The following is a 26,036-nucleotide window of genomic DNA, read 5'->3' as shown; positions in this document are numbered from 1 at the left end:
CTTCATATCCAGTTCGTGGCATTGGGGAGATTCAGCTCACAACCATTGATGGCTCTATTCTTCGCCTTACAGATGCCTTATATGTACCAGGGATAAAGAAGAATTTGTTGTCCATTTCTTCTTTAGCACACTGTGGTATGCAAGTCCACTTTGATGATGACAAGTGCATGGTCAGAGACAAAGCTAATGCTTTGACATTGATGCTTACTGGTACATTATGTCATGGACTTTATCAGTTGGATGCATTTCAGCCGGTGGATCAGTCTACTTATAATGCATTCACTCTTACTCCAGCTATGGTTGATGCGGAGTTATGGCATGCTCGCATGGGGCATGTAAATTTTGGTAGTCTTATGCTTATGCAGCGACATAACATGTTCACAGACCTACCTCTTATGGAGAAGCCTCCAGATCACATTTGTGAAGGATGTATTTTGGGAAAAATGCATCGGTTTTCCTTCCCACGTGATCAGGCTCTACGAGCAACTACAAAGTTGCAGCTTATACACAGTGATCTTTGTGGTCCCATGCAGACGAAGTCATTAGGAGGTTGCTTATATTTTGCTACATTTATTGATGACTTCTCTCGTATATGCTGGGTCTATCCTTTGACACAGAAATCACAGGTATATGATGCATTTTTGGCCTTTGTAGCACTTGCTGAAACAGAGTCAAGATGCAAGGTTAAGACTCTCCGTTCTGACCGAGGGGGGGAATATATGTCACACATGTTGAATTCCTTTCTTGAGAGTAGAGGTATCAAACATCAGTATACTACTCCTTATACTCCACAGCAGAATGGGGTTGCAGAAAGGAAGAATCGGTCACTCATGGAGATGGCCAGATGTATGCTAAAGGCAAAGAAGCTACCACATATCTTTTGGGTCGAAGCTGTCATGTGTGCTTGTCATATTTTGAATCGATGTCCCACAAAGGCATTGGTTTCCATTACTCCTTTTGAGGCTTGGCATGGCCGCAAGCCTTCGGTATCACATTTTCGTACTTTTGGGTGTCTTGCATATGCACACATACCCAAAGAGTTGAGGAGGAAGTTGGATGATAAAGCCACAAAATGCATTTTTGTTGGGTATAGCCGTGAGAGCAAGGGCTACCGGTTATATGACCCACTATCCAGGAAGATATTCACTAGTCGGGATGTGATTTTTGATGAAAAATCAGAAATATCCATGGCTGGTTATGATGCAAATCAGGCTGAAAATGATGTGTTTGAAGGTCTACTACCTATGGAGTTTCATTCCACAGTTGGTGATCCAACTCAGGACAGCCAGCAAATCATGAAGGTGGTGCAGAAATTCAGCAGCAAATTGAGCCAGAAGCTGAACCAAATATGGGGCAGCAGGCACCACAGGTCAGACACATACCTAGATGCTATTTGAGGACATTACAGGACAGCCATCTAGAGGGTCCTCTTGCTGGTCGTACTCGTAGGGAGACACGGACCAATGAACATGCACACATCATGGATTTGAATATGGTTATGGCAGCCAGTTTACAGGATGATGATGAGCCTGGTTCATTTGTGGATGCACGAGACAATGTGCATTGGAACAAAGCCATGCAGGATGAGCTTGATTCTATTAAAAGGAATCAAACATGGGATTTGGTTGATCTGCCCAAAGGCAAGAAAGCAATTGGTACTAAGTGGGTCTATAAGTTGAAAAGACATGTAGATGGATCCATTGACAGGTACAAAGCCCGTCTAGTTGCAAAGGGCTATGCACAGAAGAAGGGCATTGATTATGAGGAGACATTTGCTCCTGCATCCCATATGTCGACACTTACGTGTGTCATTGCATTGGCTGCACATCGTGGTTGGGTTGTTCACCAGTTGGACATTAAGACTACTTTCCTACATGGGGACCTCAAGGAGGAAGTTTATGTACATCAGCCCATAGGTTTTGCAGAACATGGTCATGAAGGGAAAGTATGCAGGCTGAAAAAGGCCTTGTATGGTTTGAAACAAGCTCCACGAGCTTGGTATGCAAAGATAGATGCTTTCCTACTCACTCAAGGATTTGTGAACAGTCCATCAGAAGCCACTTTGTATGTAAAGAAAGAAGAGAAAGATCTGCTGGTCATCAGTCTTTATGCCCCAACCTCCGTCCGCCACTCCAGAGCAGTCCCATCAACCTCCAGCAACCCCTGACCTGGAGCGAAGACAGCTGGCGAGTTCCGTTCGCCACTTGATTCATCGTTTTTTTGAGCCGGTAGAGATGACCATTGTTGCTTCCCCAGTGAGGGCTCTCCCGCCAAAGTCCCTAGGTGGGCCCCCCAAGATCTTGGGATTGCCTGTGTATTATAGTTCCTTCCGATGTCTTCCGATGGAAGGGACGGATATGTCGAGGAGACAGTAGCCCATATTCGGATATGTGTGGCTTTCCATCTCTCCAAACCCTCTACGCTAGAGAGTGGTGCGATGACCACCTCTTTTCCTTTGAGTGCAGCCCTGGGGACGGAGTGGGACTCAGAGTCGGTGGCTACCGCCATCCAAGGACAGGTAGTTGAGCTTTCCCACCATCTTCACAACCGTCGCATCACCGACATACTCACCCACCTATGGTCCTTGGCTAGGATGGAGCTTGGAGGCTCAACCCAAAGAAACCAGGACGGGGAGATGGTGGCCTCCAACCTGGAGGTGGTGCTTTTACTGTTCCTACATATCTCAGTCGCAATACCTTTCCCCCTTCTTACAAATACCTCCATTGTGATCGATGGAGTTCGGAGTATGCATACTCTTGCGCTCGGACAGAGTGGCGTCACATGGAGGACAAGATATGCGTCCACTTGGTGCGCCTTCATCCCACGATGGATTGTGATTATTCCCCATCTAAACCCCCGCCCAAGACTCTTCGAGTGGAGGGTAGTTCTGATAGTTCCGCCTCCCACAGAGATTGATATGCAAATAGCCTCATGGATCATTAAGGGTTAGGGGGGGCTCGGTGTTTTCAGAGACGAGGCATCTTCAAAGGAGAGATTCACAAAGCTACTGTTGGGGGACCCATCAACATTCTTTTCCTCCAGGAGCACCACTTTCAAAGGGGCACCTTTCAAAGGGGCGCACCCGCTGCTACGGGAAGATTCTACCAGACCGGAGTCACACTTTTTGGTCTCCCTCCTTTGGCCCCTCAGGGACGCAAGAAGGAGTGCATTTTTGTCAGTGAGCAGCTTTTACCGGCAGTGACAAGCTCAGGAGTCATAGTCTCTAGGTGTGCACAATGGGTTACCATTATGATTGGAGATGATTTTGTGTGCTTCCTCAATGTTTATGCCCCGAACACCACAGCACGTAGAGCCATCGTATGGAGCTCAGTCCAGCAGGCCCTTCCTCAAGCTGACTTTTGGTGCTTGGGTGGACACTTTAACATGATTGAGAAAGCAGAGGACACACTCGAAGGAGGCACAGCCAGACTCTCAAGCGCGGAGTACTCTGCATGGGAGAAGTCGATACTAGCACTCAAGGGACAGGACCCTTGGCCCCAACCTCTCTAGACTTGGCTGCTGGCCGACCAGCACTCCCTCATACTATATATAGGTTAGCCTCGTCATTCATCATCTTGCACCACATAATAGCACATCAGGTACCCTCTGTTGCTGTTGCTGTCGCTACTGCTGCCACGCCCTACACCACATTGCTTCATCATCATCGCCTGACAGTACAGCACCTGAGCGTTTACTACTGGCCACACCTTGGGACAGCAGCCCACTCTCTACTACAGGCCACACTGTGGGACAGCAGCCCTCTCTGCTACATTCAGTACATCAGCATTACATATCTGTTCATGGGACAGCAGCCCTCTCTGCTACAGTAGAGCATATCAGCGTTTTATCTTCAGCTCATGGGACAGCAGCCCTCTCTGCTACATAGAGCACTTCAGCGTTTTTCCTCAACTCACACCATTGGGACAGTAGCCCACTCTCTGCTACAGTACAAGACATCATCGTTTTATCATCAATACTCTTTGGGACAGCAGCCCACTCTCTGCTACATCACACCATCAGGACGCAGCCCTCTCTCTGCTTATCTTCACCATCGACGCCACTCGAGACAGCAGCCCTCTCTGCTCTTCACCACACCCTTCAGGTACGCAGCACCCTTATCACCAGAGCCTGCACCCTGCAGGTACGCAGCACCCTTGTCACCAAAGCCTGCCCCCTTCAGGTCTTGTAGCACCCTTGTCACACCACTACACTACTCGGGACAGCAACCCTCCCTGCTCTTCATCTACCACCTCAGGTACCGCAGCACCCTTGTCACCAGAGCCTGCATCACCTCATCTTCCGCTGCCACTACCACCTCGGAGTGCCTCTGCATCCACCGACGCGAGCCTTCGACACCGACCACTCTCGGAGTACCTTTGCCTCACATCAACGCAAGCCTTCGGCACCAACCGTGCTTCAGCTCTAACACCGTCTTTGCTTCTGCATTGGTCTTCTTCTACTCAAAGTCGCCTCACATCAGAGGGCTCTTGTACATATGTTCACTCACCATTATATATAGACTCACTCACTTATTTCATGCTGTGTTGTTTTTGCTCTGATCTCTCGTACATCTGGTCCTTTCGTCCTTTTTCCCTCACACCCACCATTAAAATTTGGTGGGCTATGCCATATGGCTTGGCACAAGGTGAATGGACCCCTTCCCATCTCTTCCTCCAACCTCTCCCAAAATTGCTCTCTCTCCTCCTATCTCACAATTGGCATCTGGCGCATCTCTCCCTACCTCTCTATCTGCAAGTTGACTAGCTCCAATGTGCTTCTCTTTGTTGTCGTACAATGCTACCTGTTGTACCTGCTGTAGCTGCCTACTGTACCTGCAATGAAACCCTAACTGTACTTGCACGTACATGCTGAAACCCTAACTTTACCTGCAAGTACCTGCTGAATATCATCCTATATCTACAGTACCAAATGAATGTGTTGTGATCCGGCACTAATCGGATACCAGTACCTGTTCGTGAGCTCCTCCAAGGGGATTTGTTTAATTCATTAAGGGCTGCCCCAACAGGCAAAAAAGTCTTCTTATCATGTCAAAGACATTGGTGGGATCATAGTCAACACTGCCTCCTTCAAGCCATTCCTTGGGTACTCGCCCTAAGCCCAAACACACATAAAAACAGCACTTTTTCTCCATCTCTCTATCACACAGCAACACGCAACCTCAATGCCAGAAAGAGCCCAAAAACATAGTTTTACATTTTCTCTTTCACAGTTTTGTCAATCTATGTATATACACATGGGCTTGTTCCTTGTGTGTGTATATATGGTAAGTGAAAATTTTGAGCCTAGCACTCTTTTCTGTTGCATGTACACATTGTGGGTTGCCAGAATCAACAATCATAATATAGCAGTTAAAAGCAACTAAACCCCACACCTTGCTAAAAAGGGAACATATAAGGACCAGTCTTACTCGCAAAGCTTTGCAGTGTCCGAGTAAATTTTCAAAGGGTGTATGTTTTCTCCGTGTTCTGCACCTTCAGATTCCTGCATAGATGCTGCTTGAAGAAACTTCAAAGCAGCCTGTAGGTAAACGCCTGTGCGTTCACGCTCCATCCCAGCTTTAGCCTGTTTTTTTTGGGATATGCTCCAGTATTAAAACCCCAGTAAATCATTACACAGAAAGAACCATATACAGATCCTCTATCCAGTCTGTATGGTTTCACCTTTATGCGATCTGCACGACGCTTCAAGTTTCTTGCCTCCCGCATTGCAAGGGTTGCCGATGACAGGCCATGTTCCTTCCCAAGGGGACTTGCACCTATCATGATTTCAAACTTCATTAGGAATGTCTTCTGGAAATAATCGAATAAAGGAATACAATATGATTCAAATAAGGAGCATAAAGACCATCGCAAGACTGGCACACAACATACCATCATTGGGAGGGTAACACTTTGTCTTTTCTCTCTCCTTCACCTTTCGTTTTTCTTCTCCAGCCTGAACATGGCCTGAGTCCACACTTCCCAACTTTGCTTGGTTTCCTTCCTGGGCCATCTGTGACTCTCCGCTGTCCAGCTTTGCTTGGCTACCCTCTTGGATCATCTGTGAGGCATCAGCCAAACCCTTGCTCTTGCCGGTAACAGGTTCATTCGATGCAATTGGAGGGACCTTCCGCTTCTTGCTGACTGCCGCTTTATTCTTATCAGAAACCCTGATTTCTTGACTAGAAATACCAACATTTGTACATGTGGGGTGTAAGACAGCTACGACATTGGCAGGAGGCTGAATCTGCTCTGCTGCAGGGAGGTCTGCTTGAATAGGAGGCAGCGGAGGTGCTATGTTATTATAGAGTGCTTCCGTAGCTTGAGTGGTCACTTCCTCCAGGACGTTGCAATTATTCATGCCATTTCTGATGAGAATTCAAAATAAAAGTTTAGCAAAAGAGTCCCTATGTAGATCACACTAAACAAAACTGCACAGAGTGGACTTGGTGCTGTCAAACTTACAGCCAATAAAGCATCTTGCATTGCCACTTCTTTGGCAAATGTTCAGCCTCTACTCCAGGAGGCAGAAGACGCCATTGCTCACACTTATCGCATGCTACCCAGTGTTGGGTGATGACAGTAAAAGGGCCAGGTACAGTGTTCCCTACCGACGGAGGTGGTAAAAGTCCAAACTCGGATGGCTTATCAGAGCCAACTGCTTCAGGAAAACTCGAAGCTTGCAAGCTTGAATGTGTTGATTTCATGGGCACGTCTCGCAAGGCCGAATCTCTTTGTCTATCCTTCTCAGATAATCTGGAGGGATCTTTGCTGGGTAAATCAGATTTGATTCGTTCCTTCAGTTTCTCCTTCCTCAGGGGCTCTGTGCTTTCTTTCTTGTGTGTTTTAGCCGGATCTCTCTGATGGAGATCCTTGTTAATAACTGTTTTGAAAGAATGATAGGGTTCTTCTTTCACTGTTGCATTCATCATCACATCCCTAGATGAAGTTTCTTTAGCATGTTTATCCTTTCCCAAACTTTCACGGGCTTCCTTAAAGGCCCCTTTTCCTTTCTCTTTAGAAGAGCCCCTAGATGCACGGGCTTCTTTTACAGACTCCTTGGATCTTTTCCTTGCTTCTGTCGCCTCCTTTCCAAGTTCTCTACTGGAAGCAGAAACATCGGCAGTCGGCAGCACAAATTTCCCTCCTATGCTGCTCTTCAATGCTGCCTTCTTAGCATCTTGACTTATGTTCACTTTCCCTTCATATGGCACAACGCTCTCTTTTTCTGCATTCCTCTTTTTACCATCTACTAGCTCCATATTAACTTCAAGTTGCCTCTTCCCATGCATCCCCATCTCCAATGAGGAGACTTCTTTGCCCATATCTCTCACTTGATGACCCGTATCCCATTGTTCCTTCATGCTATCGTGGGAGGAAGAAGCTGCTGCTTTCTCGACCTTATGGCCCCTTGATGGTGGTTCTCTGCTGGACTCAACTGCCTTTAGGGGTTCGAAGGAAGAGCTAAAGTCTTTCGGAACATGTTCTGCCTCACCCAAGGGATAATCTGATGAAGCTTTGTCGAAGAAAGACCCCTTTGATTCTCTGTGTAACTCAAAAAACCTCACTCCCGTCCCAGACTCACTCGCTGCATCTTTTTCTTGTCTTTCATCTGCATTCTCATTAAGCTTTGACAAGTCTCTTCCAAAGTCTTTCAAAGGAGGCTTCAAAACATGCTTACCACTTTCTTTTGATTCTCCTTTATCTTTCTCAGCTTTACTTTTCTTCCACACATGGTCAAAACTTACAGTATTGTCCCTTAAATTCTCCACCTTCTCAAAAGGATCTTCATCATCTTTGGCCAGGCCCAATTCATATCCAATATCTGCCTTAATTGGACAGGGAGACCTTGTTTTCCCACCCAGACCCTCTCGATTTGTTGACCACAACATCTCCTTTTGTACGAAAGGATCCACAATGAGATCTGGTAGCGGCGAAAGCAACATTCCATCCGGAATATGGTGGGACGTCATGATCTGTCCCAAAAGCAGCACAACATCAAGCAGAACCTTCATTATGTACATCAGCAATTTGATCTGAAAAAACCAAGTTTAATTTAAAAAGATGGTTTACACTCACTCTGATCATTGTTAAAGGTGTTCTATCAGGGCTTGAATCCAGATCAGAATCAGACCTTTGATCCTCATCACCATAATCATCCGAAGCAGATGAAGAGTAACTCAAACCAAGTTCGCTGTATATTGCAGCATTCTTTTTCCTTTCATTAGTATCTGACGCCATTTTGATCCTCAAAGTAACCTTTTTTAGAGGGCCAGCATTCTCTTCTACCTTCAGTGATGGAAATGAGCTAGCTGCATTACTCGTCTTCTCATTCGTAGGTCCAGTATCTCTGCCTCCATTCTCATTCACTAGAAGAGCAGAGCCGGAACATGCTTTAGAGTTGCTCACTGCAATGGATGAGCCTGCAGCAGTATGCTTCATCTTCTGCCATAGCAATCGAAAAAAATGATGATTCCTCTCTCCCTCCCGCAGGCAAGACTCGCCATGAAACACACTACACCTCATACAGCATGAAAATAAATTACCTCCACAATCCCCTCATTTGGTGATTTCTTTTGTCGGCCATAGGCATCACTAGCTACCATGCTTAATGGCTTCTCTTGATGAAGCATAGAGGGGCCGCGCTCATGAGTGGGTAGAAAGGATCCATAGCCCCCAAACTTTGAGCCTGAATCACAGAAAAAAAGTTATGAAAAGAAGGAAAACATAAGGAGCATCAAACGGATCTTCAATCACAAAAACTAGACAAGCCTCTGCATCATGTTCCTCCTCATATATGGCCTTTGCAATTCAAAAAATTCTAGCTTTCAGAATGCCAGAATTATGCTGTTGTCAGATAGTCTTTCAGAAGCAATTATCTTCGCACAGTTAAATGGCATACTGCATCATCTTTGACGGTAGGTAAACTGCATAACACTTGCGCCAATGTGCTAGGGTTTAAAGACGAGTGCGGAGGAATCACACATACCTCACACACAAGAGTCCTAAACTATTGCTCTGTATTATGTACAAGAAAGAAGTAATACAACTGAAATTCAAGTACAAGATGTGGCTAAGAATGAAGACGTCAAATCACAGCCCTGTGACCTACTATACACTCCTCACTAGCACTTCGCATGCAAAGAAATGCTTTGTGAGGTCCAACACTGAATATGACGATTTGGCTACCCACGTGTATATATGCACCAATGCTCCTAGTCGGCCAGTAGTATGTCGGCCACCTATACCTGACTGCCATGTCATCATTGCCATGTGGCAATGCCACCTGTCACACATGCATTGTCTAACTTTGCCTATCGGTTGCTATCTGATGTCTGATTGTGCCTTGCATACTCGTAGGTGTGCCTACTTGTATCTAACCTGTCTTCAATTGCATGGCCTCTTGATAAGCTCTCAACATAAGGCGAGACTCGTCCGTGAACTACTACTCATCAAACCACTCTGCTTGTTGGATTGGGTAGACCTTGAACTTGAGGGGATATTAGAGCTGGAGCTACTTTTGACACAAGAACCCTGCTCCTATAATCCTCCATCATCCACCAACCTCACCCGGCGGCATAGTCACCAGAAACATTTCGGGGTTTTTGACGTTTCAGGGTTTTTTCAGGGCAAAACGTTTCGGCCTTCGGCTAAGAAACACCAAGGTTTCGGTTTTTTTTCTATATAATTTTGCATTGCTAAAGTTCCAAACAATAGGAACTTTTAACATTTTGAGAAACAATTTTTTTAATTTGAGAAACCAAAAAAATTAGGAGTTTCTGAAACGTTTCTTGTGTTTCGAGGTTTCGGGGTTTCTCACTCCAAAAACGCGTTTTCATGTGACTATGCCCGGCGGAGTGCTCAGCACAAGCCCATGATACTCTACAAGGTTGCTCCGATGAAACACAGGATGCATCCTCGCTCGGTAACTCCATCTTGAAGACTACATCATTGAGCTTCTTGATAACCTTGAATGGCATTAGGTAGTTTGGAAGCAGTTTCCCCGAATAGTTTGAGCCTCAGCTTCATCATCTTCAAATAAACCCAATCTCCTTCTTTGAAGGTACTATCCCAACGATGTTTGTCAGCCTCGCGGACTTGTTTTGTCTACGCCTTCTGTATTTCTTCCCGAACTTGTTGCAATAGCTGGTCCAAACCTTGACCACCTAGTCTGCACCACAGTTCCTTGTGGAAGTTTCGAGAGCTTGGGTCATCAGGCTAGTAATTAAACGACCATATACCACCTCAAAGGGAGTCTTCTTGATTGATGCCTACATTGTATCATTGATGGCATGCTCGTCCATGTAAGCGAAACACCTCCCGGATGAAAAATCTAGCCACCTCCTCAGTACCTCCATCTGACTTGCAAGGAATAAGGTGGGTCTACTTACTCAACCGATCAACAATTGTAAGAATACAATCATCCTGGAACCTCCGGCTCTTCAGCAATCCAATCACCAAGTCCACAGAAATGTCTTCTCCCATGGCAACTCTAGAACTGGCAATGGGTGAAGCTTACCGGCACCTTTCTTGGTGTCTGGCTTGGACTTCTGACAGACCTAGCAGAACCACACATACTTATGAACATCTTGCTTCATGCAAGAGGCCAAAAGAAAAGATGGGATAGCTTCTCCAATGTCGGGTCCTCACCACGGTGTCTTGAAACCGGAACATCATGTGCCTCGTGTAGAAGCACTTGGCGGAATCACTACCCTTGACAACACAAAGTCGATCCTTGTAGTACAACCACCCATCCCAAATGGCGTATTCTAAAGCAACGCCTTGCACACATTTGCTCCAAGGTTCCTTGAAATCACCGTCCTCAGCATACATCGCCTTCATTGACATGAAATAATCACTACGGCAACTCTCTACGGTGTGCACCGGATGTGGCCTCCAACTCGATGCGTCGGTTACCACATTCTCCTTACCAGGCAAATAATCAATTTGAAAGGTAAACTGAGAGAGAAAATGCCACCGCTGTAGCTAACGGGGAGACAAGTCTAGCTATAGACTATGTCGGCAAATATCTGAGAGACTAGTGATCTGTATGGATCTAGAACACCGAACCAATCAAATAGTGGCGCTATTTGCAAAGGGCGTGCACCACTACAAGTAGCTCCTGGTCGTCTATGGAATACCACAACTCAGCACCACGGAGCTTTCGGCTCTCATAGCCCATGCTGCTGTAACACTGCTCCAAGCCCTCCTCCACTAGGGTCACAAAAAACCATGGCCTCCTCCAAATCCAGTAACCAAAGAGTGGGAGCAGATGACGTAATAACTTTGAGATTCTCAAAACAAGCCTGTTCAATCGGAATCCAACAAAATACTCAATCCTCCTTTGTGGCATCTGTCAGAGGATTGGTCTCCCTAGCATAATGCTCCATAAAACGCCAATAAAAGACTACAAGGCTGAAAAATCTACGAAGCTCATGAACATTTTCTAGTATGGGCTACAAACAATGGCCTCAATATTCTCCGATCCATCGAGATTCCATCCTCAGAGATGACATGTCCCAAAAAAGAAATTTTAACCATGAAAAACTCTGTCTTTGAAGGGTGAAGCCGCAAATTATAGTTATCAATCAATCGCAAGGCCGTCTCCACATGCTTCCCATGCTCATCTTTATGAAAGAACACGGAGCGCGGAGCACCGAGCGAATAGAGGTGCAGCACACGTGTCACATGCACTTTGCACTGTAGTGCACAGTGACAAGATGGCTCATCATCAATGCATCATTGTACAGTAGTAGGACCCTTTAGGATATGATATTGTCGTATGCCGTGGCCCCGTTGTAATCCCCAGTCCGGGATATGTCAGGCGTTAGTCAACAGGCGTTAGTCAATCATGTCCCTTAACCCACTTGAAGAGAATCATTCATGCATGTAGAAGTCAATAGAAGCTTTAGGGTTTGCATTAGAAAGCATTCTGCATTGCATAGCATTCATCCCATGGGCATGTAAACCCTTGCATAAGCCTTAGAATATTATTCCACCATTTATTCATATTTATCATCTAGTTGGTAGCATTTATTGCTAAGTCGGCCAGCTTATTAGCATATTATACCAGCCACCCACCTTCATATAAATAACCATCGTTTTGCATCATTCCATCATTCAGCCATCATCGATTCAGCATTCAACCATTGAAGCATAAAGGCATTCAGCAGCAAAAAACGCATCATCATCATCAGCCCAAGGAAGAAGCGTTTCAGTCCATAGCGGCTATTTTTTGCCTCCTGGACAACAGTTCTTTGCTGCGTTTCTCATACAGCAGTACCTTGCTGTGTTTTTTTTCCCCAGCCGCTGTTTTTTGCCTCCAAGACAATACTTCTTTGCTGCGTTTCTCCTACAGCAATACCTTGTTGCATTATTTTTTTTCCTAGCCCTCCCTCTCCTCCCCTAAATTTGTATTAAGTCCCTACACCGGACTAGTGGTAGCACTGTTGCTGCATTTTTTTTTTCGCTGCATTTTTTTTTTCCCCAGCCAGCCCTTCCTCTCCGCCCCTAAATTTGTATTCTATTGCTACACCGGACTAGTGGTAGCACCATGCACTTGCTTCATTAGCCTCTCCCTCCCTTACCTCATCACGCATCAGGTCGGCTCCCAACTTCACCCATGTGCCTTGATCTCCAGTAGGAGTACAATTCTACATCTTTCTTTCACCTCACCTAGTGTCCAGGGAGGAGTGAGCAACCCCTTGGTACCTACTTGCAACCTTTCCACTGCAAATTCAAGAGGAGGATTCCATACCGACTGTCATCTCTCCATCCATTCCTCAACTTCCCAAGGAATCCATCTTAGATGGAACCAATTGGGCACTACAGATGAAGACTCTCCTTCGATATCATCAGCTATGGGTTATTGTTTCTGGTGATGATGCCTCTCCCAATGCAACTTCTTCTCACGCTAAGCTTCTCAGGCTAAGATTGATGACTGGGCTCACAAAGATGCAAGGGCTCATGCCTTTATCTTCTTCAACATAAAACCCTCTATTGCTCGTCAATTTGATGACAATGATGAGGAAACTACGGAAGAACTGTGGGATACCATCCAGAGGAGGTATCACCATAAGAACTCTGCACAAAAGGTAGCCTTGGAGAATCAGCTCTCCAACATGAAGATTGCCGATATTGCTAACATCATGGATTATGTTAATGTAACATGCGGAAGCTTCATGGTCGAATTGGTAACTTCAATGCTCAAAATTCAACAATCTTTCACACTGAATATAACCCACAAGACTAAAGTAGATGTGCAGAAAATAGAGAGAGAGAGAGAGAGAGAGAGAGAGAGAAATGAAATGAAATGAAATGATATATTAACATCTTCAGAAGGCCAAAATGACCTATGAGACCAAAAAGGTTACTACAATTGGTGGATCTGATACAATGTCTGTGTAAGAAAAGCTAAAAACAACTAAACAACTAACTGAAACTGAAACAACTATGAGGAAAAGTATGGTACTAGGAGCTCCTAATGGATAACATCTGGGAGGAAAACTCCAGCAACAAAGGTAAGCATCATACACATCACTATCCAAAGATGTCTCTCATCGGTCGATGGCAGATATCCTCAATGTCCTCCATGGTGAGTACTTTGATTGGACGTCTCCCATGCCGTGCTAGTATGGTCCTGATCCTCTGTTGTAGTCTCCGCCGGTGTCGAGAGAGAGAGAGAGAGCAGAATTCAATGCTCAGAATTCAACAATCTTTCACACCGAATATAACCCACAAGACTAAAGTAGATGTGCAGAAAAGAGAGAGAGAGAGAGAGAGAGAGAGAGAGAGAGAGAGAGAGAGAGAGCAGAATTCAATGCTCAGAATTCAACAATCTTCACACCGAATATAACCCACAAGACTGAAGTAGATGTGCAGAAAATAGAGAGACAGAGAGAGAGAGACAGAGAGAGACAGAGAGAGAGAGAGAGCATGGCAACAACCTTAGGTTTTGCTTTGGGGTAGCCCTATGGGCTGGCCCCTTCTCTACATGCATCTACAGATGTCCGACACCCCATCGCAGATACTACCAGATACTCAGATCACCTAACATCATTCCAAAGGGAGACTCACAGTAATGAACTCGCACTGCTACATGTGTAGGACAATGCACACCTGACCTCGGATGCATAGAGTGGAACCCTAGCTGACTCGTCCTAGACTGGGCTCACATGGGACCAGTTTTCCACTCCACATCCTCCACCTTCTTGTTCAGATATGTCTACGTGGCATCCAAGTGCGGGATGCATGTGACATCCCCTTCTCCTTAACTTGACGGAAGCTGCAGCCTGCATAGCCTCCAAATAGTCCGTGAATAAAGTCAGATAGTCGTCAACGAACTCTTTGTCAAGCCATACCGCTTCATGGGTCCCTCGGTCTTGAAACTTCGTGAGGAACTGTCTTTGTCTTTGACCGGGGCCATGCTTGAAGCGGTGCAAAAGGATCTCTTTTGGAACCATTACTTCAGCTTCATCAACTATATTTGGTTCCGCTTCATCTTTCACTTCTGAAGGGATCAGACCTGCATATGGTTTTAGCCAACTGACATGGAACACATCATGCATAGTTCAGCTCAAAGGTAGCTTCAACTTCATTGAAACCTCATTAATCTTTCTCTGGACGGAAAAAGGTCCGAAGCTCCGAAATGATAGCTTTGGGTATCACTTGCCCACTTGTTTCAGTCTTTGCTTCATGATCCAAAGATAAACCCAATCTCCTTCCGAGAACTTCACATCCCTTCGATCTTTGTTGGCCTGTCAAGTGTAGGCCTCTTGCACTTTAGCCAGCCTGTCTTTCACTAACTCCAAAAACTCCTGATAAGACTCTGTCATTATGTTCACTTCAAGTACTAAAGACGAGATCTTGGTCAATAGCGACTGGAATGGTCTTTAAAACGCTGCTTCATATGGAATCTTGCCAATAGCTGAAGAAAAGGAATCATTCAAAACAACTTGAACTAAAGGCAAATACGATTCCCACTTACCTTGCTGATCCTGGACATAACACTTCAGCCCATCAAAGGTCAACTGATTGTAGATTTCTGTCTCGACATCAGTCTGTGGGTGAAATGAACTAAAAAAATTCAATTTAATACCAAACAATGCCCTCCAAAAATGACTAGTAAACTTGGCATCTCGATCTGACACTATGGTCCTAGGGATCCCGCCAATCGGGTACCAATGCCAAATGAACAAATGGGCAACATCTTCAGCGGTCACATTGACCTTGCATAGGATAAGTATAACAAATTTGGTAAATCTATCAACAATCGTCAAGCACCGACTATTACGCTTACCCGGACTAGGAGGCAGATTCGTGACAAAGTCCATGTTGACCATCTGGTCCTCCGAGAAGTTCTAGTGTGAACAGACCTACTCACGGGCTTTTTTTCCCTATGATTGGACATAGGTTTTTTTCCTGTGTGAACACACTTATGTGTGTTAGGCACTTAGCCCTAGGTTATATATTGTACTTGTACTTGCACATCTTATTATTATTATCAAGTACACACTTTCCAACACCTCACACTCTCTCTCTCTCCCCCCTGCGTTTCTACCTCAGTATGTGTGCATTACGGTTGTGCTGCAAGTTCCTCCCCGACCCAACATTGGTATCAGAGCAGTGTCACCCCCTCCATTGGGACTTGCATCTTTGCAATTAGGGATTTCACCTCTGTCCCTACAGCTGCACCTCTAAATTTGCTCATTTTAGGGTTTCAACAGTTTAGGGTTTTTCAGCCCGTTTTAGGATTTTTTCTTTGAATCTAACCAAACCCTTCATACAGGGGACTCATTAGACCATTGCGAATATGATTCTGGAGACGTTTTCAGAAAAACCTAGTTTTCAGCTATACGACCAGTCTGTACAGTTGTATGACCAAACCCTAAAATCAGATTTGACATCAGCCGTGTGATCGCCTCACTCTGCTGCATCTGTCCATACAACTCTCAGTTGATTTCGTGGGTCCGTACCTGTCCGTACAGCGCCGCCTATCGTTCAGTTGTCCACCTATTATACCTGCTGTACCCAAGCGCCCACCTACTTCACCATACCTCTTCACTCTGAGCACATTTTCCCTTTCTCTGAAATTGGGCATTTTTACAAATTTTCCTCTTCTCGAAATCTCAGATCTACTCCGATTTCTTGGACATTGGGCTCGGAATTGGACCATTGGTGAATTCTACCTTCCGGATTTGACATTTGGGGGTTTTTCTGCATCGGATTCAGTAGTAAACTCACCTGTAAATCATCTATCCCTACACTTGTCATGTATAAAGTCATTTTTATACATTTGCAGGTCTACAAATCAGCGAGCTATCTGTGCCTATTGGGTACAATCAATAGTAAGACACTTGCAGTGTAGTGGATATTTGCATTTGGTGTGGGACACAGTATCTTTTGCATGTTGAAATTGTCAAATCCCCATAGGATCTCCTCGTAGAACGCTCCTTGTACAAGACTCGAAACCTGCAAACAAACCAAACAAACGTGAAGGGGGTGCACGCCTGACTCACCTCCCAACCTTGACAGCCGTGGGCAAGCCCACAAGTCTTGGCTGTCCCCACCGAGCCACGAGTTGAGCTAACTAGATGGACGTACCGACCAATCTCTACCTTGTGACGTCCCATACCGCCACGAAGCTACCCTCACGGGCCTCGAGACTGCTGCCAGCCTCGGCTGCATAAAGTGCACGTCTGCACTAGATCCAGGCTCTTGACCATAGAGCTCTCACAAAGACACGCGAGACTCTATATACTAATGACTATTTTATAGGCTCTTGGCCGGTCACCGGGCGTCCACACTTGACCGCCCGCCCGTCCATACTTGGGTGCCCGCCCGTTAGTCTATCCCTAACTCAGCTCGCCAATCAGCTTGCCTAGCTCCAAGCTTCCCCAAACCTCGAAGCTGGTCTTGTGTGCGTGTAGCACACGGTAGATACACGGTGTGCACATGACAGAAATGGCAGGCAATGATGTATTTGGCATGCTTACAGTTGAGGATAAGTTGGATGGCACCATCTATTCTATGTGGGCATACATGATGAAACATGTATTGGTTGCCAAGAATTTGTGGATGTATGTCCAACTCTACTTGTCGATTGCTATCTGATGTCCGGTTGTACCCTACATACTCGTAGGTGTGTCACATAAACACGAACTTTCCAACATTCACTACATCAAGAACTAGGGTACACACCTATGATGGGAGAAAGATGCCTTGAATGAGCAGACTACAAACAAACAAGAAGCCAAAGGTCAGATTTGGGAGGCAAAGAATGGACAAAAATCAAAGTGGGAAGTCCATGTGCAAAAATGGGCTTGATTAGGAGATCTTGAACAACGCCCTTAGGCAACCTAAAAGCAACTTCTAAAGATCACATACATGGAGCGCTCGAGTAGCTCTGATACCAACTAAAGCATCCACTTATCTCTCAAGCAACTCCTACAAGTTAAACAACACACACACACAAAGCAACATAGATATAGTGTCGGTGGCTTACCACCCAACCATAGCTTCATCCTGAGCACCCCTAAGTTATGAGGCTATACCAACACTGCAATCATGCTCTACACCCAAACCCCAGCGTCCCATACCACCGTAGCCCAAGAATGGCTAGAGCCATGGCCAAGGCCTCTCGCTTGGGTCTTGATCCCACGTAGTCCTCCCACATGGGGATGTGCACTTATGGGCCAATAACTCATATAGGCTTGGGCTAATAATAAAGCAAGAAAGCACACTTGTTAGTAAATATAACTAAATATAGCTTTTCACATTAATCATTGTCAATAAGCACCCATATTTCTCTTATTTCTCTATGCATCCTATGTTGGAACGCCCTAGGTAGAAGCCTAGCCTCCAACCACATTATAACCTTTGGGGTCATGACACCCCAAGTCACCAAACAGACCAAGCAACGCATACTGACTATGCTAGAGATAGTTCTGTCGGAACACGCAGCGGATATGAGACAAATTGCTGAGAGCACAACGTAGCAAGACACCAACATGAAGATGAGCAAACGCAAGAGAACCACCAGCAAGAAAAACACTGAACTGTGTGTGGAAGAGAAAGCGCAAAAGAGAGAGAGTGAGGCTGTGTGAACTCTGCACTATATACAAGATCCGGTACAATGTGGGAAGTGGGGGCAAGGGTGGTATTTATACCACCCTACAGCACCAATCGGCCAGCCCTAAATCAGTCGACAGGCTGCCAAGATGTCCACGACTGACAAATAGTCAGTCGGCCAGCACAATCATCTGCATGACAACTCCAGAATCCAAAAGACCTATACACGAGAGTGCTCCAACACCAGCGGTTGGAAGCTGAAAGTCTTTATGAGGTCTCAGATAACACATTGGACCTATTGGTGCACAATCCAAACAAGATTAGAGGAAACCAAATAAAACGAGTGTAGGCAAGCTCACCGCCCAACGATAGGATCACTACTTCGATCCACCCCCGAGCCAGGGGCTAAGTTTCCACTCCACAAATACATGCCAGTCAGCACTGGCCTCCCATACCACCAATGCCTGCCCACAAGGACCCTCGGCAAGACTATCTGTGATCTGATCTACCATGTCCACAGCAAGAGTAGCAACTCTAGCTAAGGCAGAGACCCATCACAAGTGCACCGCACAATAGACTACTCAATAATAACCCAAGGCATCACTTCTATAGTGATAAGTGCCGCTGCTCTACAGGATCGTGAGACTGGCAAGGTTGTTTGGGAAGGCGGTGGAGAATGGTATCTATAAGCTCTCTGCACTGACAGGTTCTCAGGTCGAAGATTTGTGGCACTTTCGTTTTGGCCACTTAAATGTGGATGCATTGCGGCGAGCTTTCCGAGACCAGATGGTGGTTGGCTTGCCAGATGTTGGCAGTAGGCAAGGACGTTGCAGCTCTTGCATACGTGGTAAGCAGCACAGGGAATCCTTTCCGAAGCAGGCTTCCAAGCGGGCTTCGAAACCGTTGATTCACACTGGCTTGTGTGGACCTCAGCAGATACCATCATTGGGAGAACCTCTCTATTTCATGTTGCTTGTTGATGACTGTACCAGATTCACGTGGGTCTACTTTCTTTCACAAAAGGACCAAGCTTTTGCACGGTTCAAGGATTGGCACGTGATGGTGGAGAAAGAGTCTGGGTTGCAGGTAAAGACTCTCAGGGCTGACAAAGGAGGTGAATTCTCCTCGACTGTATTTCTCAGATTTTGTGCAGACCATGGCATCAAGAGGGAACTGGCCAATACCGGATCGCCTTCAGAGAATGGGGTTGTAGAACGCAAAAACAGGACTGTGGTGGAGATGGCGCGGACCATGCTGGAGCATCGTGATCTTCCTTGTCCACTTTGGGGAGAGGCTGTGGCAACGACTGTCCATACCCTCAACCGGTCTCCAACGACTTCAGTACCTAATATGACTCCGTTTGAGGCATACTTTGGCAGGAAACCTAATGTCTCGCACTTCTGTGTTTTTGGGAGTGATGCGTATGTACATATTCCGAAGAAGCAGAGGGGGAAGCTTGACTCCAAGTCCCGCAAGCTTATATTTGTGGGGTATAATTCTCTTTCCAAGGGATACAGATTGTATGATCCAGACAGGAATGAGATTGTTGTCAGCCGGGATGTGGTCTTTGATGAGCATGTTCCAGTATCCACTATCGAGGAGCTCCCACTTCTTGGAGATCCAGAAGAGTCTGATGATGATTCCCAGACCATTGCTCCAATTGATCACCCTCAGTCAACACAGGAGGTTGATCCCGCCGCCGCTGGAGTAGAGCCCCCGCAACAGAGCAGGAGGCTCCACGATCTGTTCGAGTACCTAGGTGGTTGTTGGACACCCTTCGGGAGTCAGGTGTTACGGAGGAGTTACCCTCCGAATGGACCACAGAGGACAGCCCTCGAAGATCACATAGAGTCCGAGACAAAAGCAATACAGCGGAGCTTCTTCAGGGTAAACTATGCTCTGATGTCTCGTATTATGCGGGACAAGGAGCCCACTTCCGTCAAGGAAGCCCTCTCACACAGGATACTTGGAGGAAAGCCATGCAGGTGGAACTTGATGCCATCGAGAAGAACAACACATGGGAGTTGGTACCGAGGCCGTCGAAACGGTCAGTCATTGGTGTCAAATGGGTCTTTAAGACCAAATATGCGTCAGATGGGTCGGTGGACAAACACAAAGCCAGACTTGTGGCTAAAGGTTATGCTCAACGGCGGCCAGGCATCGACTACGAGGATACCTTTGCACCGACAGCACAGATGTCCACGATTCGGACCGTTCTTGCCCTTGCTTCTTCTCAGAGGTGGCCCGTCTATCAAATGGATGTAAAATCTACGTTCCTTAATGGTGACCTGCAAGAGGAGGTGTATGTTGAGCAGCCTCCAGGCTTTATTGTTCCAGGATCAGAAGGGATGGTTTACAAGTTACGTAAGGCCTTGTATGGTCTTAAGCAGGCTCCCAGGGCTTAAAATCAGAAGATTGATTCCTTCTTTGTTCAGACTGGATTTCAGAGATCGGTTGCAGATCCTAACCTGTCTCTCTTTCGGGAACGCGGCATGGTTACGATTATCATCCTTTATGTGGATGATCTCATTCTCACCAGCAGTCATGTGGAGCACATTGGTGTGACGAAGGCTGCCTTGTCAAAGGAGTTTGAGATGACTGACTTAGGCTTACTCCACTTCTTTTCGGGATTGGAGATCTGGCAGACCCAGAGGGGGTTTTTTGTCTCTCAGCAGTGGTATGTTCATGAGTTGCTTAAGGCCTTTGGGATGGAGAACTGCAAGCCTATTACTTCGTCGATGGACCCAAACACAAAGTTAACCGTTAATGATCCTTGTGAGCCAGTCGATGCCTCGCAGTACCGGAAGTTGGTTGGTTCATTGATCTGGTTGCTGAACACCAGATTGGACTTGAGCTTCTCCGTGGGGCTGTTGAGCTCTTTTATGCAGACGCCACTGAAGTCTCATTGGGACGCAGGATTGCGGATCTTGCGGTATCTGCAGAGTACGAAGGATCTAGGGCACTTTTACACAGGAGGGGATGGAGTCAGACTCCAAGGTTGGAGTGACTCAGATTGGGGAGGAGATCCAGACACGAGGAGATCTACTTCAGGATACAGTTTTACCCTTGGCTCAGGAGCAGTTTCTTGGAGCAGTAAGCGGCAGCCAACTATTGCCCTATCTTCGACAGAGGCAGAGTACCGGGCTGCTTGTGGTGCTGCTTGCGAGGTTGCATGGTTGCGGAGGCTGCTAGGCAAGATTGGGTTTCCACAGAAGGAGCCCACAGTCATCCAGTGCGATAACCAAAGTTGTATAGCTATTACTCGGAACCCGGTCTTCCATGCCCGGACCAAGCACATAGAGATACAGTATCACTTTGTACGTGAGAAGATCTTGGCTAGTGACATCTTGCTCCTTTATTGTTCGACGGAGGACAATGCGGCGGACCTCTTCACGAAGTCTCTACCTCAGGCTACGCTCAGGCGGCACTCCAGCTCCCTTGGGTTGATTTCACAGCCAGGAGCTGAGAGGGGGTGTTAGAAGTCATCTCCTGTCTTAATCAGACACCAGGGCCTCTAATGTGGGTGTGCCCGCCCCGTATAGGTGTTTTATCATTTTTCCTCACTCCCCGTATTTTCCCCAATTTTTCCCTTTTTTTCCATGGTGTGGGTGGATGCCACAGGCTGGCAGGAGCCTCTGATGCTGGCCGACTGCACTCATATGTTCCTGAAGACTCGCCGACTTGATCAGAGGAGGTCGTGGTGTTTTTCTGCTGGCCAACTGGCTTTGCCCAGTCGTGGAGGGCTGGTGGCACTTCATGCGCTGGCCGACTGCATCCATGGGGCCATATAAATAGGCCCCATGATCCCCACTATGTATTCATTCAGTTTTCCCGGGATCTTGTGTATAGAGAAGAGTTTACACGCCTATCTCTCTCTGTCTTTCTTGTGCTGTCTATTTTCTGCACTCTACTTGCTCTTGTGGTCTCAAGTTTGGTTATCATTCCCACCGCGTATTTTGACAAATCATCCATTCATTCATTCAGTCATCAGTCTCAAAAGTCAATAGAAGTTATCTAGGGACCAGAGGTCACCCCCTCCGAGACTAACCAAGGGCTTGCATCATGTACAAGCATTTATGCAACCTTTTTGTACCATATTAAAATATGGAAAACCCTGACACAAATCTCTCTTCTTCTCTCTCCTCTGTCTTAATCATGTTTATTTCAGCATCATGTTCTTAATCAGGCTTAGGGCTACGGATCAGTACAGCAAGGTTTGCGCGCATGCAACATTGGTATCATAGCATTCTGGCTCAGCCCACTAAGCATAGTCCCAAGGAAGGTGCATAATTCCAGTAGAAGCATGCAACAAGGTAGCAAATGAAGTGGTCTGCAACATGCGAAGCTAGAGGAAAGCATTCTCTGAGGGTATGTACTCAGAACCAATACATCATTAAGCTCTTAGATCAGTTCCAAAGGCCTAGCAACAGGCATGATTAGTTCCGACAGGTGACCCACCGTTGTGTTAAGGGTAAGGGAAAGCATGCATGGCAACAGCAATTGAACAGATGCTCAATTCTTTAACAAGACTTGGAAGTGGAAATCAGGAGTGAAGGTGTTCAGACAAAAAGATCAGTTAAAGTCAATTAAGTAGAAGTCAAAGTCCGTAGCAATTCAAAGTTAGTAGCAGTCAGAGTGTCCACCCCGTCATCAAGTTTGGCAGAAGAGAATGTCAAGTGCACGCACGTGCCATGGCTAATCCTCTACATGGACATTCTTAATCCTTGACTAATCATCATATAAAGTCAATATTTAAGTCATCAATAACAACATAAGCATCATCAGCATTATCTACAGCAGCATCATTATCTTCATCATCATTAACATCAACATCAACAACAACATCATGGAAAGGTATAGAGGCCTATCGGCTAGCAACCAATAATACCCTGTCGGCTAGCAACAAGTCCTTATACAGCAAGCAACGAGGTGTTCATACCATGGGAAGTAGGTGTGGCAAGGCAACAAGGCAAAAGCACACCATTTACAACATCTTATGTGATTTGTTGTCCACACAACAGGCCGACAACATTAGCAGGTGGCCGATCTGTATCCCCAATATTATATATAAGCATTCAATCCATGATTCAGCAATCATCCATTTATTCATTTAGTCATCAATCTCATAAGTCAATAGAAGTTATCTAGAGGCCAGAGGTCACTCCCTCGGGACCGACCAAGGGCCTGCATCATGTACAAGCATTTATGCAACCTTTTTGTACCATATTAAAATAGAGAAAACCCTGATATCAGTCTCTCTCTTCTTCTCTCTCCTCTATCTTAATCATGTTTATTTCAGCATCATGTTCTTAATCAGGATTAGGGCTGTGGATCAATACATCAAGGCTTCCGCATATGCGACACTCTCCCCCTCGGGACTGACCAAGGGCCAGCATCATGTACAAGCATTTATGCAACCTTTTGTACCATATTAAAATACCGAAAACCTTGACACCAATCTCTCTCCTCTATCTTAATCATGTTTATTTCAGCATCATGTTCTTAATCAAGCTTAGGGCTATGGATCGATACATCAAGGCTTCCACGTATGCGACACTCTTCTCTCCATCTTCTGTTTGCGTTATGCATCAAGCATGTTCCTGGAAAGGTGTCTACGACAGAAAGAAGACACAACTTCCGCACATGTGACAAGAACAAAAGTTTGTTGTGGGACAACACTAACAGTTTGGGACCATTCCGGGCTGATTTGCCTTTTTAGAATCTCTCTCTCTCTCTCTCTCTCTCTCTCTCTCTCTCTCTCTCTCTCTCCTACCAAGATGAATCTTCAAGAACTAGAGGCTTACATTAAAACAATGGAGGAGAATGCTATGAAGGCTCTGTCTGAGCGAAAGAAGGTGTTGGATAGGGTTCTAAATGAAAAACAACTAGAAGGTCCACGATGCAAGGAAATCCAAGGCAAAACTAACCAAATTACAGAGCTAGAAGCAAAGTTGGGTCGCCAGCAGAGGAAATCATTGAGGGAGACCTAGGCAACCCCGGAACATACCCCACTCATAGGGAAACTTAGGGCAGAGATGGAGGCACTGAAGGCCAAAAATAAAAACATGCCACGGAAGAAGGGGAGCTGAATTCACGTGAGGGCCTGAGGATGGATATGGAGCAACTCAAGGCTACAAATGAGAAGCTGCTACATACTTCTAAAAAAGATTGGGTGTATGTAGTGAAGAGACACAAAACCCCATAAAGCATTATACATGAGACCCTACAGGAGGAAAAACATGAGAAAGCACGGTCCCTTCATGTGTGGGTACACGGGCTACAAGGGGGAATTTCCCCCAAGATAGATGCTTTGGGCCTTGGCACTCTGCCAAATGCTCGGCATAGATGGGCAGGAAGCGATGGTGACAGTTCATGAGGCCCACAAAGCAGGCAAGTGGCTGGTGTACAAAGATGGTCGGATCATTATCGCTAAGCATCGCCCCTAATAGGGGCACTAGGTCTATGAGACCAAACACCTGAGGTTGGCAGTATGAAACTGCAATGGCACCATGTGGTCGGATCCAGGAGGTTTGAGCGACTCTCATAGGCAAGGATGTCAATGTCATTTTCTATACTCATCGGAGCTCGGACGACAGCCACAATCCACTCATAAGCGACATGATCGATCTACCTTTCCACATGACGTAACTGAGGAAGACCTCTCAACCATACTCATTAGTCCCATGCCTGATATATTGGAGAGTGGTATACCATCTATTGGGGGTTGATGCTCCTCTCATGTTTCATGTTCCTTGTATTCCATGATGAAATTTCAATGGGAGCATCATGTTTCATGTTTCATGTTCCTTGTATTCCATGATGAAATTTCAATGGACATTTTTGTGTCATTTGCCATGGACATTATTGTATCACTTTGATCTCATAGGCCAATTGGGTCTTTAGTAAACTTTCTCTCTCTCTCTCTCTCTCTCTCTCTCTCTCTCACACACACACACACACAAGCATACCTAATTTCTCAGCGGAAACTCCACCTTCAAACGCTTTTTGAACATCACCCAAGACCATGATGAGTTTTTTGTCCTGTAAATCAAACAAAAAGTTAAGAGGAAGGGAGACAGGGAGAGGCAGGAAGGGAGGTAGGGGTTAAGTCACAAAACCCCACGTGTGCCGTCGTAACGACGTGCCTGGTTTATAGAGGGGTTTTAGTATTACATGAATGGTCGGTCATGCACAAAAGAAAATCAATCCAGAGAAATTGAAGAATTACGAGATAGGCAAATGCAGTGTCTGGATCGCAACCGGAGTCCGGATCATCACAAGCTTCCCCCTCTTCGAGCTCATGGTCCCCCATGGGGGCGCCCACACCAGCCCACCGCGTGTCTAACGCCAAAAAGCCATTTCTCTGCATTTTAAAGAGGGTATCGTTGAACTCCCCCTGCTTGTAGGAATGAAGGGCCATAAAAAGAGGGCACTCGTGCCCTCATGGCCTATGGCAAGCTGCCCACCACCATACAGCAGCCACCGCCTTACATCAACTGTGCAGTAACAAGAATGAGAGCCCTAGGGAGGGAGATTAATAATCTGTGCTGCTGGGTGCTCTAAGGAGAATTAAGTTTGCCTGTTTTTTTCCTTCCTGAGAAAAGCTGATGGATCGATAAAGGAGAGCTCGACCGAGCCCGCGCAGCGACAGCAGTGCTCTTGATCGAATCGTGAATTTTTCTATTTTGATGATTGCGTCTCTTTGCTTCGAGGGGGGGACCTTCAAACTTTTTTGTTTGAGGCTAGTTTTGGGCGGGGAGATTCCGGAGTGTCCGGTTCATTGGTGCCGGGCAACAATGATAGACTACACAAGACAAAGTAGGGTTCAATAAGCCCAACCTCATGCTTCAATAAGCCCAACCTCATGCTTCATCTCAAAAAAAGAAAAGCCCAATCTCACCAAGGTTTGGTGGCTTCTCATGCATAACCATCCCTTTTTTTTTTACCTATTGATGGAAGTCAAAACTA

The 26,036-nt window shown here is 46.0% G+C and overlaps 1 protein-coding gene across 2 annotated transcripts in view; it reads right to left on the bottom strand.

The window, feature by feature from the left end:
* LOC147638784 (cysteine-tryptophan domain-containing zinc finger protein 7-like) overlaps nt 1-25,772 on the bottom strand; it is a 67,455-nt gene extending 41,683 nt beyond the window's left edge. The window contains exons 1-8 of one of the 2 annotated variants that reach the window (XM_086784362.1): nt 25,297-25,772; nt 25,037-25,109; nt 8,546-8,688; nt 8,079-8,444; nt 6,465-7,975; nt 5,892-6,367; nt 5,682-5,776; nt 5,429-5,583 (exon numbers count right to left, since the gene is read on the bottom strand). In XM_086784362.1, coding sequence (XP_086640488.1) covers nt 5,429-5,583; nt 5,682-5,776; nt 5,892-6,367; nt 6,465-7,975; nt 8,079-8,444; nt 8,546-8,688; nt 25,037-25,109; nt 25,297-25,488 — 3,011 coding nt within the window. In that variant the 5' untranslated portion in view covers nt 25,489-25,772. Of the gene's footprint in view, nt 1-5,428; nt 5,584-5,681; nt 5,777-5,891; nt 6,368-6,464; nt 7,976-8,078; nt 8,445-8,545; nt 8,689-25,036; nt 25,214-25,296 lie in introns of both variants that reach the window. The other variant, XM_086784373.1, reaches the window with a different exon arrangement.
* Between the last annotated feature and the right edge of the window lie 264 nt (nt 25,773-26,036).

Source organism: Cibotium barometz, chromosome 4 (assembly GCF_041138505.1).
Source record: "Cibotium barometz isolate CiBa-2024 chromosome 4, ASM4113850v1, whole genome shotgun sequence".
NCBI lineage: Eukaryota > Viridiplantae > Streptophyta > Polypodiopsida > Cyatheales > Cibotiaceae > Cibotium > Cibotium barometz.
Note: the sequence above shows the minus strand (reverse complement) of the source record. Positions and strands in the feature narration are given on the sequence as shown.